General features: G+C 37.6%; 1 protein-coding gene across 1 annotated transcript in view; it reads right to left on the reverse strand.

The window, feature by feature from the left end:
* The window catches only part of Ctnna1 (catenin alpha 1), a 126,892-nt gene that overhangs the window by 91,230 nt on the left and 20,852 nt on the right, over window positions 1–14,810 (reverse strand). Inside the window, exons 2-3 of the mRNA XM_085699709.2 lie at window positions 10,902–11,008; window positions 9,030–9,225 (exon numbers count right to left, since the gene is read on the reverse strand). Coding sequence (XP_085555835.1) covers window positions 9,030–9,225; window positions 10,902–11,006 — 301 coding nt within the window. The 5' untranslated portion in view covers window positions 11,007–11,008. The remainder of the gene's footprint in view (window positions 1–9,029; window positions 9,226–10,901; window positions 11,009–14,810) is intronic.

The following is a 14,810-nucleotide window of genomic DNA, read 5'->3' on the forward strand; positions in this document are numbered from 1 at the left end:
AATATACCTCAAGAATCAGCTTGTGTTCCATATCCCTTTTGTCAGAAATTAAATACATCATCTAAAATTACCTTGCCAAGATTATTTTCTTTTAAAAAAGAAATCTATGGACTAGGAAAATGGCTGAGTAAAGTGATCATCACCTTGAAAGCATGAAGACTAAAGTCTGGATACCCAGAACCTACAAGTCTTAGCAGAGACAGGGAATCCTCAGAACAGACTGGCTTGTTGCACTAGTTGGATTAGCAAGCTCTGGATTCAGGAAGAGATCTGGCTTCAGCTAGAAAGCAATCAAACAAGACACCCAACGTCAACCTTGAGCTTTCCACACCCACGTGCACACACAGATGTATGTACCATCACATACACACAAACACACTCCCAAAACAAAACAAAACAAAACCCACACAGAATGGTGTACACACTCCCTACATACAAATCACTCACACTGTAAACAGGAAGAGGCTCCCTATGCTCCCTATTTTACTACATAATGGCTGACACAATGTTTCAATTAATATCAACTTTTAAAAAAAAGGAAGCATATTATTCATCCTCTATTGAATGTTGTAAAAGACCACCAGTTTTACATGAGTATAAAATTGTGTTCCTGAATTCTACTTAAAAGTAGTTGGAGATAACAACTATGTTTATAAAGTCATGAGCTTTGATAGACAATGTTTTACATGATTGTTATCTCACAGCTCAGGAGATGGTGGAAGATGATCAAGAATTCAAAGTCAGTCAGTGGTGGTGCACACCTTTAATCCCAGCACTCGGTGGCGGAGGCAGGCAGATCTCTGGGAGTGCAAGGCCAGTCTGTTCTACAAGAGCTAGTTTCAGGGCAGGCTCCAAACCTACAGAGAAACCCTGCCTCAAAAAAACAAAACAAAATAAAACAAAAAAGAATTCAAAATCAGGACCAGCTATATAGTAAGTTCAAAGCTAGTCTGAGCTGATAAGATCCTGTTTCAAAAAGAAAGGGAGGGAAAGAGAGAGGGACTGACTCATATAAAGATTGATACTCAGAAGAGAACAATTTTGGTTGCTTCCAATAAGCTGAAATCTTATCTCTACAATGCATGGCATTATTTAGGAAAGTTTATCTAAAATGGAATAGTGACCCAAATTCCAGAACTTAAGAAATTCCAAAATCTTAAGACAATTACTCCAAAAAAAAAAAAAAAAGACTTCAAGGGATACTGCAAGCCAAATATAAAGCATTCTCTTTAGATTTGCTGGCCATTTACTAAACAAACTCTCTTCACCTTCTAGCCGTTTAGAAGAGGAGAAGAGGCTGAATTAAGTTATCTGATGCTCACCAGGAGAACAACCCTACGGACAAAGAAGTATAGAACAGTTACATCATCAGCCAAACAAGGTGGTGTGAGGCGGCAGATGGAAAATGATCAGGAATTCAAGGCCAGCTTCCTACACATGGGGAATTCCAGGGCCAGTCTAGTCTCTGACTCAGAACTAAAAGTACCTGCAGAACAATCCTGATAATTTGAGTTCAATCTCCAACTCCATCTGAAAGAAGACAACTGGCTCCTGAAAGTTGTCCTCTGTTCTTGGCAATTGGTTACCTGCCTGCCTATCCACTGTCCCTCCCTCCCTTCCTCTCTCTGATACATATACCACACACACACACACACACACACACACACACACACACACACACACACATCAATTTCAACCTAGTAAAATGGAAAGAAAATGATATAAGGTTTTTACTAGAAATAGGGATGTGGGTCCACAGTAGAGTGCTTGCCTAGCATGAACAAAGCCCCACTGTTCAATTTCCAGCACTACAAAATTAACATATAATATATAATATTATAATCTATAATAAATATAATATATACACACACATATATATTTATTTATTTGGTTAGTTGGCTGATTTTTTTTTTCAAACAGGTTTCACTGTGTAGTAACAGACTTGGTTGTCCTGGAACTTGCTCTGTAGACCAGGCTGGCCCCTAACTCAAAGATCCACCTGCCTCTGCCTCCTTAGTGCTGGGATTTAAGAGTGCACCATCACTTCCCAGCTGGAATTTTTTTAATTAAATATTTATAATTATTGCTAAATTTAAGTTTTATCCCCCAAGACCTACATGATACAAATAAGAGGGTTCTTTCCAAGAATTTTAAGGGCTGGAGGAAGGCAGCTTTGCACCAGCACTCATCTGTTCCTGATCCACCCAGACGGCAGGAGAGTTCACTACCACAGCCGTGAGCAGTCTATCCCAGGAACTGTGAGGTGAAATAAAATTTTCCTCCCTTAAGTTGCTTCTTCTTCAGACAAAGAAATAAAAAATAATAATAATTAAGCTATACAACCAAGGCTGTGTGGAACTGGCCAAAGGAAAATGAAGACTCATAGATCAATGGAAGGAAACACAGAACCCAGATCTACTCCACACAAGTACAATCAACAGACTGTTAATGAATGTGCAAAATTAATTCACTTGAGAGAAGACAACATTTCCAACAAGCAACGCTGGTGCAACTGGGTTCTATACAGGCAAAAGGGGAAGAGAGAGTGACCTAAACACTAAACCTGATTAAAAAAAATACAATCCAAAACAACTTAGGTTTAAATACGTAGTCTAAAAACATAAAAGTAGCTGGATATAGAGACACACACTTTTAATTCCAGCAGGGGGAATCTCTGTGAATTCAAAGCCAACCTGATCTACATAGTAAGTTGCAGGACAGAAAGTGCTACATAGAGAAACCTGTCTCAACACCTCCAATGACAGATAGAGGGGCGGACGGATGGACGGATGGATGGGTGGATGGATGGATGGATGGACAGACGGGCGAACAGATGGAAGGATAAAATGATAATGAAAATTTTTAAAAGAAAACATGAAAATCTTCATGAAGAATTTATATTCATAAATGGTGTGGGAAACCAATACAGTAGACTTAATCAAAATTAAAGTTTTACTGTAGAGGAGAAAATGTTAAAAGACTGGAAAATGATTCAATGGTTAAGACTGCAGATTTCTCTAGCACATGACCCTGTTTTGGTTACCAGTACTCATATAAGGCAGCTCAAAACTGCCTGTAATTAAAGCTTCAGAGCACCTAACATTTTCTTGTCTTCAAGTGCACCTACACCCACATACATACATACACACATACATAAATACAGACACATACACATATGTACATAATTAAAATAAAACAAAATCTTTATGAACAAAATAGAAAAAAAATAACCTGTTAAGAGGATAAAATACAAGAGGCATCTCTACTTTCCCATGGTAAGTTATAACCATTCTACAGAATAGCAATTAAAAGTTTAAACAATTATTACGTAGACCTATATTGATGACCTTCAAAATCAGACATCATTCTCAGTGGAGAAAAAGCCAGTCTCAAAAGATGAATGTAACATCCTTAAAAGGATAGAATTACAAAGTGATTCAGGAAAGAGGTGAAGAGGTACATGAATGAATATCAAGAAGTAGATGAGATCTTTGAAAAAATGAACAAGTCCTTGTATCTTGACTGTGGCAGTCATTTTATATAAAATCTACAGATGTAATAAAAAAGTTAAAATAAGGCAACCTATTAATTGATTGCTGTTAATATAACTAAATTACTGGACCAAATATTGTCAAGCAATGCTAACTTGACTAAAAACTGGCAGCGCTGAATGCAAATAGCTCTATGCTGAGATGAGGGTTTTTTTCTCCCTTTTCTTTTTTGTTCAGAGAAAGAGCTTCATGTATCCCAGGCTGGCTTTGAACTCACTATGTAGCTAAGAATGACCTAGAACTTCCTGTCTCCACCTACTGAGTACTGAAATTACAGGGGAATGCCACTCTGCCTGGTTTTATGTGACGTTGAGATCAAACCCAGGCTCTCAAGCATGCTAAGCAAGCACTCTACCAACTAAGCTACATCCCAAGTTCCTGGAACAAATACTTTCAAATTTAAATAATTTGCCTCAGTTCTTAGCACCCACCATTGCCTCAATATATTCCTAAAATGATTCAGGTCACAAGAAAATAAATTACATAATATTTCATGTACCAACTCCCTTAGTTTATCGATTAAAAGAACAGTTATTTGCACAAGTTAACCCGCATGAAAACTTATTCCTTTACATTTCTCCCTCCATCCCCTTGTTAGCACACAGTAGTGACAACGGTGTCCAGGCTTAGAGTCCTGCCTCTAGATTCTCCTATCTCTCAACCTCTTCAATCTTCCCGGGAGTACAAAGCTCAAAGATTACTCTCCCATGAACCACCACTTTTCCTTATATTTGATGTTGCCCAGACGGTAGAATTTCTTAAAATTAAATAAAACACTTCAATTTAAATTTAAAAGAAAAAGTTTTAAAAATAAACACAAACCAATACTGGAAAGAGCTGCTTCCTGAGGGAGTGAGCTCTGTATCACTTATATACCGGAGCATATGGGAAGCTGTGAACCTGTCCCAACAATAGAATCCTGTGATCCTATATCATTGCCTTAAAGTTCTTCCCTTCCACACCTGGCATTCCAAGCCACTCCTTAAATAGTGCCCTAAGCCAAGAGCACACCTGTAGCAAGAACCACAAAGATATATAACAATTTATTAAAAGGGGTCAATAGGGAAAACAGGTTCATGGAGCTGGGACCAAGGGAGTTGGGAATCAGCCACACACTGCTTCACACGGCCTAATCCAGTCTTTACAATCCAAGAGCTCGTGCAAACCGACCTGTCTCTCTTAACAGATCATGTCTTCAAACAAGACACACCTTAAGGCCAGTACCCCAAACTTACTGGTTGAATGAATTCCCACAATATATCCCCTTTTTATCTAAATAAGAAAGTTCTAAGCCTAATACAAAACTATATACAACCAAAACAATTATCAAGAATTGTCCAGGAGAAATAAAGGGTAATAACATACACAAAAGTGAGAGACTGAATTGAAGAATAAAGTCAAGGCTAGCCTGGGCCTGAAAACAAAAAACCCACAGGACATAGTAATTTCCTAGACCATTTAGTGGGAAGAATGTTTTCCGAGATCAAACCCAGGACCTTGTGCGTGCTTAGTACCCACTCTACCATCTGAGCCAAATCTCCAGACCCTTCTAACCTTTCCTGTCTCCAGTGCTCCATTAACACTGTCCTGCAGCATGAGCCTCAACATTCTCCAAGCACAATCTGCATGTGCTCCTACTTCACTGGATTGACATTCCCCCTTTCTTCTCAATTTCAAGATCCAATGTTGTAACACATTAAGGAAGATTTCTAACCAGATATTTATCTTCTCATCATTCTTTCTATATTCATTCTATTAATTTACATTTCGAGCCCATGTGTCCTAATTATAAATTCTACAACAAAACAGAAAGAAAAAAACCAGTCTTTCTGCTTTGGTGATATGAATGAGAATTGCCCTGTAGAGGCTCATATATCTGAATGTTTGGTCCCAGTTGGTGGAGCTGTTTGGAAAGGATTAGGAGGTGTGGATGAGAAGTGTCCCTAGGAATGGGCTTTGAGGTTTCAAAAGTTCGCACCCAGTGTTTCTCTGCCTCATGCTTGTGGTAAGGATGTAAGCTCTCTACTACTGCTCCAGCACCATGCCTGCCTCTATGCTCCCAAGCAAGACCATCATGGACTCTTAACTAGCCCTCTGAAACTATAAGCCCCAATAAACACTTCCTTCTGTAAGCTGTCTTAGTCATGGTATCTGTAGGGCAACTAAAAAACTAAAGACACTACTAGAAGAGTGTCTTCCCCATCAGAGGAACACACACAATCAGCCAGCCAGCCCCATTCTGTTTTTTTTTTTCTAATATATATTCTTTCTAGAAGATTCGCTTTTACTTAATCATGTATTAACTTGAACCTTCTTTCATTTTCTTTGTATTTTTTTGTTGTTAGTGGTGGTAGTGCCCCTCCCAAGACAAAGCTATTCTGTAGTCCATGACAGACTTGGCCTCTTTACTGGGGAAAAAAAAAATGTTATTGGAAACAATGCAAGATTGTATAAAGGTATGCCTCTGCTTCTTTGAGTCTTCACCCAGGTGTGTGCATGAGCAGCAGGGACGAAGCTGCTGGTATTAGAGCAAGTCCCTATTATCAGCTTTTGAAACAAAATGCTGATGGGGCCCAATATTACAGCCCTGCTGTTTTAGCTTGGTAGGGTTTTTGTTGTTGTTGTTCTTTTTCTTTTCTCTCTTCCTTCCTTCCTTCCTCCCTTCCTTCCTTCCTTCCTTTCTTCCTTTCTTTCTTTCTTTTTTTAAGGATAAGGGCTGACATGTAGCCCAGGTGCAACTTTCAATCTTCCTGCCTAAGCTTTCTAAGAGGCAAGCCTCACAACAACCATCAAGCAAAATCCTATTCCAATAGAAGGTATGTAATAGTTATCTTGAGTAACAACTTGTTCAGATTTAGACTCATCATGGAAACAAATTTCTAGGCATATCTATGTGGCATTATCTAGACTAGGTTAACTGAGAATACTCATAACTCTCTGCTTCCTGACTAGAGGAGCAATGAGACTACACACCTCTGTCCTGCTAACACACCTTGCTCAGCAGGCTATACAGTATACCTTGCAACTCTTAGCCAAAAATAGCTTCCTTATGTTGCATTTGTCAGGTATTTTCTTATAGCAACTGAGACAAAGCAATTAATAACAGAAACTATTCCTCATTTCCCCACTTTCAATTTAACATCACCGTCCTGTTTTTGAAACCTCCCTTTTTTGAGACAAGGGTTCACTGTGTAGCCCTAGCTCATCCTGGAACTCACTCTATAGATTAGGCTAGCCTCAAACTCAGAGCTCCGCCTGTCTCTGCGTCCTAAATGCTGGGATTAAAGGTGTGTACCACCACGGCCCAGTTCTCCATTTCTAATCACTTAAATCATCTCATCTGTCAGTTGAATGTTCCTTAGGCAGCTAAGTGTTTTCTTTTACTAGTCAGAACTCTTATTATTCAAAGACTCATTAAATACACTTAAGATAACCAGAGGCAGCCCTCCTCTGTATGAACTACTGAAATACATATGCATGGGGGCAGGCATGACGGCACACACTTATGATAATTTGGGAAACCAAGGCAAAATGTACCAGGCAAGCCTGACCTGAGCTAAGTAGCAAGACCACCGTCTTTAAAAATTAAGAAGGAAAAAAAAAAAAAAACCTACTGTATACAAAAGACATCAGTGACTTATGATGAGTAAAAAGTGACTTTGGGAGTAACAGAAATGCTCTGAACTTAGGACAACAATGGTAGCTTAATCCTGTGAACATACTAAAAACACTGGAAGGATAACTCTTACACCATGTGCACTGTATCAACTTTTTATGAGTCTCGACCTACATGAAAATATTCATTTGTCAAAGAGAAGTAAAACACACTTAAATTTTGAGAAAGGAAATACAGACTCACACTGTACTCTTTAGAAAATAGTTAATTATCCTAAAACATGTACCTATCACAAACCAGGTACCATGTTTTAAGTGCCACAGAGAAAGACCAGCAGACTACAAAATAAACTGGAAAGAGGCGGGCAACCCATTTAATTATCACTATGATAAGAACTAGGAAAAAAACAGCTCTCGAAGCTAGGACTGACCTAAAACAAAGAAAGGGCACATATGAGAAGCAGCAATATGCTCCAGTCTGTTTAAGGTTCAGCACCTAGTTTAAGTAGACTGACATTATAATGTAACCCTAGATCACAGAAGTTTAAAAGTCCTGAAATCGATAACTGGTTCCCATTTGCCATGGGAGGCTCGCCTGGTCATTTTGTTACCCTGAAGGAAAATGGACCTGAGTTTTATGAATGTGGATGTTTCTGACACACATATAGCATTAAGTGGTATTTTAAGGTACCCAAATTTTCATACACATTATTTATATAACGGACTAATAAAAAAAAGAAAAGTATGGTATGAAACTATATGCATTCATTAGTCATGACTGCACAGAAAACAAAGCACAGAGCACACACAAGCCCCTAACACAGGTCTGACTTCGAATTCAAAAGTATTATAAATATATAAACAAATACTTCTTTGAATATAACAAACTTACATTATTAAGCAGTATAGAAAATCTTAGATTAGAAATTAGAAAACTATATTTTGTATATCAAAACAGAATACTGCTTTTATAAATTTTATTAGATCATACCTTTGTGCATTTGTGTATATATTCTCCATAGTTTCTTTCCCAACTCAACAGCAGGACTGAACAGTTTCAGCACAGATTCTATGGCCAGTAAGACTAAAATGTTACCTGGTCCTTTACTTAAAAAAAAAAAAAAAATCTAGAAACTCCAATCTAATCAAAAGTAGTCAACACTGATACAGAGCAAACACATCTAAACTACCTTTAGGAACCAGATGTTTCCATAGATACCATAAGGCATTTCCTTAGACAAGCATTTATTTAATATACTAGTAAAACAAGTCACATCAGGGCTTAGAACCAATAAAGACCTTCTAGAGAAAGGAATTCATATTTTCTTCTGCTGGCTAATAAATCATCCAAAAAACAAGGGTAGCTTCAAAGGAACATGTATGATCCTTTGGGGTTGGGGTACTGTCATCTGAATTTGGATACAAATGGATCTCTGTTTCCAAAGTAGATTACTCACATGCTTGGGAACGTATGCTGATGGCTTTTGGCAGCAGAACTTTATGTCCTCACTACAGAACTTCCAGAGTATTCTTATGGCACAGCAGTCAACTTTCCCCAGGTCAATAACCCATAAGGAAAAAAGGCCAGTTAGGGCCAGTGAGATGGCTCAATCAGTCAAGGCAGATGCTGCCAAGCCTGACAACCTAAGTTCAATCCCCAACACATACATGGTTTAAAACAAAACAACAACAACAACAACAAAAAAAAAAACCTGATTCCCACAAGTCGTCCTCTGACCTCTACATGCATGCTGAGTACAAACACAAGTATGTGTACAGATATAAATAAATGTAATTTTTAAATTTTACTGAGTTTCTAGAAAGACCTGTATCTCTTCATATATACAGCAATCATTGACCTACCTTGTTTTCGAACATCTTCTACAGCAGCCACAAGCTCCTCCTTGAGAAACTGACTCTCTTTTGCAATTTTATCCCCCTTTTCCAAGAAATTCTCAGTTGCTTGTTCAACAGATGCAGCCAAAACATGGGCCTTCTTGGAACGACCTCTCTTTTTATTAGAGGGCCCTTTGCTGTTGGTGTTTACCAGGGTTGTCACCTAAGAGTTAAAATTTTTTTAAAAAAGAATAATGATTTAAAGTGAAAAGTAACAGACTAATATCTCTAAAGACAGCAGCCTCAATTCATAAGGAGGGAAGGCAACACACTTAGAGAGCTTGCTGAGCGTGAAATAGCACAACACTTTCCAGATTGGAGAACAGAAAAACGATGTTACATTTAGTTTCCAAAATAATATTTTTAATATGTAAGGTAAGAAATGCAATGCATATTTTAATTTCTTAAGTAATCATTAGGATTTAGAGTGACTTTACAGACTAAAACTAAGATTACTGATAAGTACAATGCCTTTTTTTAGTGAAGAATTTCTAGAAAAAGTTGAACAATAAATTTAGCTTTACCAGAAGGCTACATTTTGTCATTGTCACCAGTCTGCAAAAGATAACTTAATTCTGAAGTCTGTTCGAGCTTATTAACACAAATCTTAGCATTAATTAGCAAAAGTTCTTAATAAAGAAAAGAAAGATTGCCCACAGAAACCTATTGTGATGATGCTTAAAGTTTTAGAACTTTAGCCATCATTAATAAGTTTAATATGCCAGATGATCTGTAGGTTGAAGATGATTAAAGATTTGCTACAGTATAAATCTGCCAAACACAAGACCTGAAAGATACAGTATATACTGGGTTCAAGAAAGCAAATATTCTACCTAACCCCCACACAGCTACATATAGATACATAAAATAACAGTTTATGACTTGGAAGGCAATTTTTGGTTGTGAGCCTAGCCTTTAACGGCTGAAACATCTCTCCAGCCCTTGGAAGGCAATTTTTAAGACAGTAAATGCCATTCTCATTTTCTCTCTCCTCTAATATCTACAAGAGAGGAAAGATATATAGCTAGCTGCTAAGTTAATAAACACCATCACATTATGATACATATATTGTAACAGAATATACCAAACCTACACCTTTAAATTTAATTACCTGCCAACTAATCCTACACAACGAAAGGTACATTAAGCCAAATGAGGAACTGTAACAATCAAGTCCCATCTTCCTTGGATTTCCTCTTTAATGGAGGGTGAAGAAAAGCACAAATATTTGGACAGTTGTGCCACATACTAAAAACCTTTACCATCAGCAATAAGACTTTAGAAAATGGTAGCAACTGTAGTCTAAAGAACTAACTAAAGCCAGGCATGGTTCACATGGCTCTAATCCAAACAGTATTGATGAAGTAAAGACATGGATCAGGAGAATTTAAGTTCAGCCTCAGTTACTTAAGGAGTTTTGATACCAGTCTTGGTGATATAAAACCCTGTCTCAAAAAACAGTAACAAAAAGAATTAAATAAATATATGTGGGGCTGAGAGATGGCTCAGCAGTTAAGAGTACTGACTGCTCTTCCAGATGACCCAGGTTCAATTCCCAGCACCTACATGACAACTAATAACTGTAACTCCAAGATCTGACACTCTCACATAGACATACAGGCAAGCAAAACATCAATGCACAAAATAAAAATAAATAATTTTTAAATAAATAAATAAATGTGTTGATATTCAGCTAGTAATGAAACCAAATCATCAAACTAGCCAAGCTCAATCAATTCAAATAAGACTGAGCTAACAACCTTGTTCATGAGTCTGTTAGCCAGGCCTATTGCAAAAGAATGTTCAAACAGCTATGCATTTATGTTTCCAGATTCTTACCTGTGTAACAAGAGGCTCCAACAGTCTTTCTACAGCCAGAGTCCTGATCTCTAGACTTTTGGGGTCCCATTTGAAGTTTATGTTGCCAGTGTGAACGGCAGTCATTTCTAAGAAACAAAAAGCCAGAATCAAGCAAATGACAAACAGAAACATAAAATACATAATACACCTCTAACAAAGACTTTCCTATCAGTAAAGCAGCATTCACAAGATGAAATAATTATAACTAACCTACAAATGACCTCTTACACATAACAATTTCAAACTTACAAACACTAAGGGATAATTCTGAGCACACAGAATCTCTAAAGTTTGGCTTCTCTAATACCAAGATATTTCTAGTTTCAGTTTTTCCAGTCCAACATTGGTGCAGCATGAGAAGCTAAAATGAAGGGTATTTTAAAAGGAATTTCTGCCAAGCCTGATGACGCATGCTTTTAATCCCAGCACTGGGGAGGCAGAAGCTGTCAAATCTCTATGAGTTTGAAGTCAGGCTGTTCTGGGCCATTCAAGGCTATAGAGTGAGACCCTGACCAAGATGGATGGATGGATGGATGGATGGATGGATGGATGGATGGATGGATGGATGGAAGGAAGGAAGGAAGGAAGGAAGGAAGGAAGGAAGGAAGGAAGGAAGGAAGAAAATTTATTCAGAAACTAATACAGAAACATTTTCTATTAGTTTTCCCCCGCATTTACTGCAGTATCCCCAAAGGTATACCTCACTTCATTATTGCTTTAGATTTAAAGTATTTTATGTGTTTAAGTGTTGATTTATCTACATATATGTCTGTGCACCATATGCATGCCAGGAGCCCAAGGAGGTCAAAAGAGGGCATCAAATTCTCCAGAACTAAATTATATGGATGGCTACAAACCACCATGTAGTAGATGCTGGACATGGAACCAGGGTCCTCTATAAGAGCAACAAGTACTCTTAACTCTTAACCACTGAGCCATAGTTCCATTCCCTATTCTGAATATTTAACCTGGGTTTAATAACCTGGAGAATAAATCCTATTTAATATCATGGATACCTTTAGCAATTTCACAGAATCAACATACCACAGAAATATAACGTGAGCCATTTATGTAACTTAAAATTTTCTAGTAGCCACAGTGAAAACATAAAAAAAACGGATTTTAATAATGTATTTTGTTTAACCCAAAATATCCAAAATATTTCAATATGTAATGAATATATTTTTAATTAGAGATACCTTATCTAGGCACCAAGTGTTCAAAATATAGTATTATTTTATACTTATGAAATAACTCAATTCAGACAAGTCACTAATTAAAGGCGTTTAGTAAACCAGGCTGTGTTGGCCCTTTAATTCCAGCACTCAGGAGGCAGAGGCAAGAGTCTCTGAGTTCAAGGCCAGCTGGTATACAGATAACAAGTCCTGATAACTACTTCCAAGTAATACTGGTCATGCATGTTTTTCTTTCAAGACATGCTCTACTATCACTACAACTATGAAAAGCACCGATATTCCCGTTGGTTACAAAGTTAGACAGAGCTGAAAATGTAGCTTTTATACATACTCATGACAAAAAGAAATGCTAAATTCCTGTAAGTAAGCACTGAAAACAAAAACAAAATTTGTCCAATACAAATTCACTATACATTGGTCAGTGGTGGTGGCACACATCTTTAATTCCAGCACTCAGGAGGCAGAGGCAGGAGGATCTCTGTGAGTTTAAGGCCAGTCTAAACTATTCCACAGAGAAACCCTGCCTCAAAAAAACAAACAAAAAAAATCACTATATATTAAGGAACCTCAATCCAGACAGATGTGGCAGCACACACCTATAATCCCACCACTAAGGAAGCAAAGGCAGACAGATTCTGCCTCTGTAAATTCAAGGCCAGCCTGATCTATAGTGAGTTCTAGTACAGCTAGAACTACATAGTGAGACCCTGTCAAAAGAAAGGGAGGAGAAAGGGAAGGAAGAAATCTCAATCCACTAATGAAATGGTTCGAAGTTAAAAGCACTGGCTGCCCTTCCAAAGGGCTCAGATTTGGTTCCTAGAATCCACATGGCAGCTCACAGCCGCCTGTAACTCCAGCTCCAGGCAACCTAAAATAAAGCACTACCACCACCAGGCTCCTAGCTGTATTTTCTAATATTACGAAACTATGCAGTCATTCAGGGAAAAAAAGTTATTTTCACAATTAACAAAATTAAACTCTTTACATGATAAATGAGGACAACAAAATCCAAGAGCACACTTAGTCACCTTAACTACTTTGAACTTGTATCATTTATACAAAAAAAACTATCAACCAGTGTCTTTTTCAAAAAGCTTTTCTACAGATTTAATTAGATAAACCAGATTGTGATCCTCTAGATGATATAGGCTATGTTAATATGAATTACGGGAAAATTCTTCCAAACAAAAGACCTAATGAATACAGAAAATGTATTTAAATTAAAAGACCATTTAGGCCAAGCATATAACTTACCCAGCACTCAGAAAGCTTAGGAAGAAAGATCATAAATTAAAGATCAATCTAAGCTAAGAAATAAAAGCCTGTCACAAAATAACAAAAACTTTAAAAAGGTAAGAAAAGGGGAAATCAACATTTAGGAACACCCACAGTATTGATGATTCATGGAAGAATCAAGAACACTAAAGCATTTGGCTGAAGAAACAGATCTACTCCTGGAAGGACCCAAATTCAGGTGGCTCACAACTGCCCAGAACTCCAGGTCCAGGGGAATGCAATGCCTCTGACCTCCAAGGCAGTTTGCACCCACTTGCACAAAACCACAGACAGGCATACACACACACACAATTTTTTTTTTAATGAGAGAGGGTTGAGACACTATGTAGCCCTGGGCTAGCCTGGAACTTGCTATGTAAACCAGGCTGACCCCAAACTCAAGAGATTCACCTGGTCCTATGCCTCTGCTGAGATTAAAGGCCTAAAGACCTTTATAGATAGATAGATAGATAGATAGATAGATAGATAGATAGATAGATAGATAGACAGACAGACAGAGAGAGAGAGAGAGAGAGAGAGAGAGAGAGAGAGATAAATAGATCCTAAGCCAGGTAGATGGATACTAACTGGAATACTGAAGAACTACATGGTGTCATAGAAATCCAGATTATTTATGACCAAGGAAGAAAAGCATTAACTTTACCTTACCAAAAATAAACATGGAACATACACTCTTAACCAAATAATAAATTTTTGTCTCTTGTCAAGATACACTAGGAAAGATAAAACATCACTCCGGGGGCTATACGGATGGCTCAGAATAGCATCACCATACTGCTATGGTGGTGATTTATGCCTATAATCCTAGTACTTGGGAGGAAGAAGCAGGTGGATCTCTGTGAGTTTGATGTCAGCACCAGAGGACCAAATTCAATCACCAGCACTCACATCTGACAGCTTACAACTCTAACTCCAACCCCACTGGATCTGACACCCGTGACCTCTATATGTAGTACTTTTTCACAAAATGACATAACTTCAACTAATATTAAGTAAATATCAGACTAACTGATAATGAGGCATAGTTCATAAAATTAGGAAAAGGTCAAGAAACCCAAAGATATAATTTGAAAATGGATTCTGATTTTATAATAAGCATAATTATTGATGTTAAATTTCCAAAGTTTCAGCATTTCACTTTAATTATCTAAGCATCAATAAAATGCTGAATCACATAATGGGAATGAAAAAAAAAAGTGGACTTGCCTAATCTAACAACACAAAATGCAGTTTCCAAGGAATTTGTTCTCTATGCTTATATTATGACCAGCCTCTCTCTCTCTCTCTCTCTCTCTCTCTCTCTCTCTCTCTCTCTCTCTCTCTCTCTCTCACACACACACACACACACACACACACACACACACACACTCTTTGGTCTTTAAAGGTTATTTGTCCA

The sequence above is a fragment of the Myodes glareolus genome, chromosome 13, assembly GCF_982192425.1.
Source record: "Myodes glareolus chromosome 13, mMyoGla1.1, whole genome shotgun sequence".
In the NCBI taxonomy this organism is placed as follows: Eukaryota; Metazoa; Chordata; class Mammalia; order Rodentia; family Cricetidae; genus Myodes; species Myodes glareolus.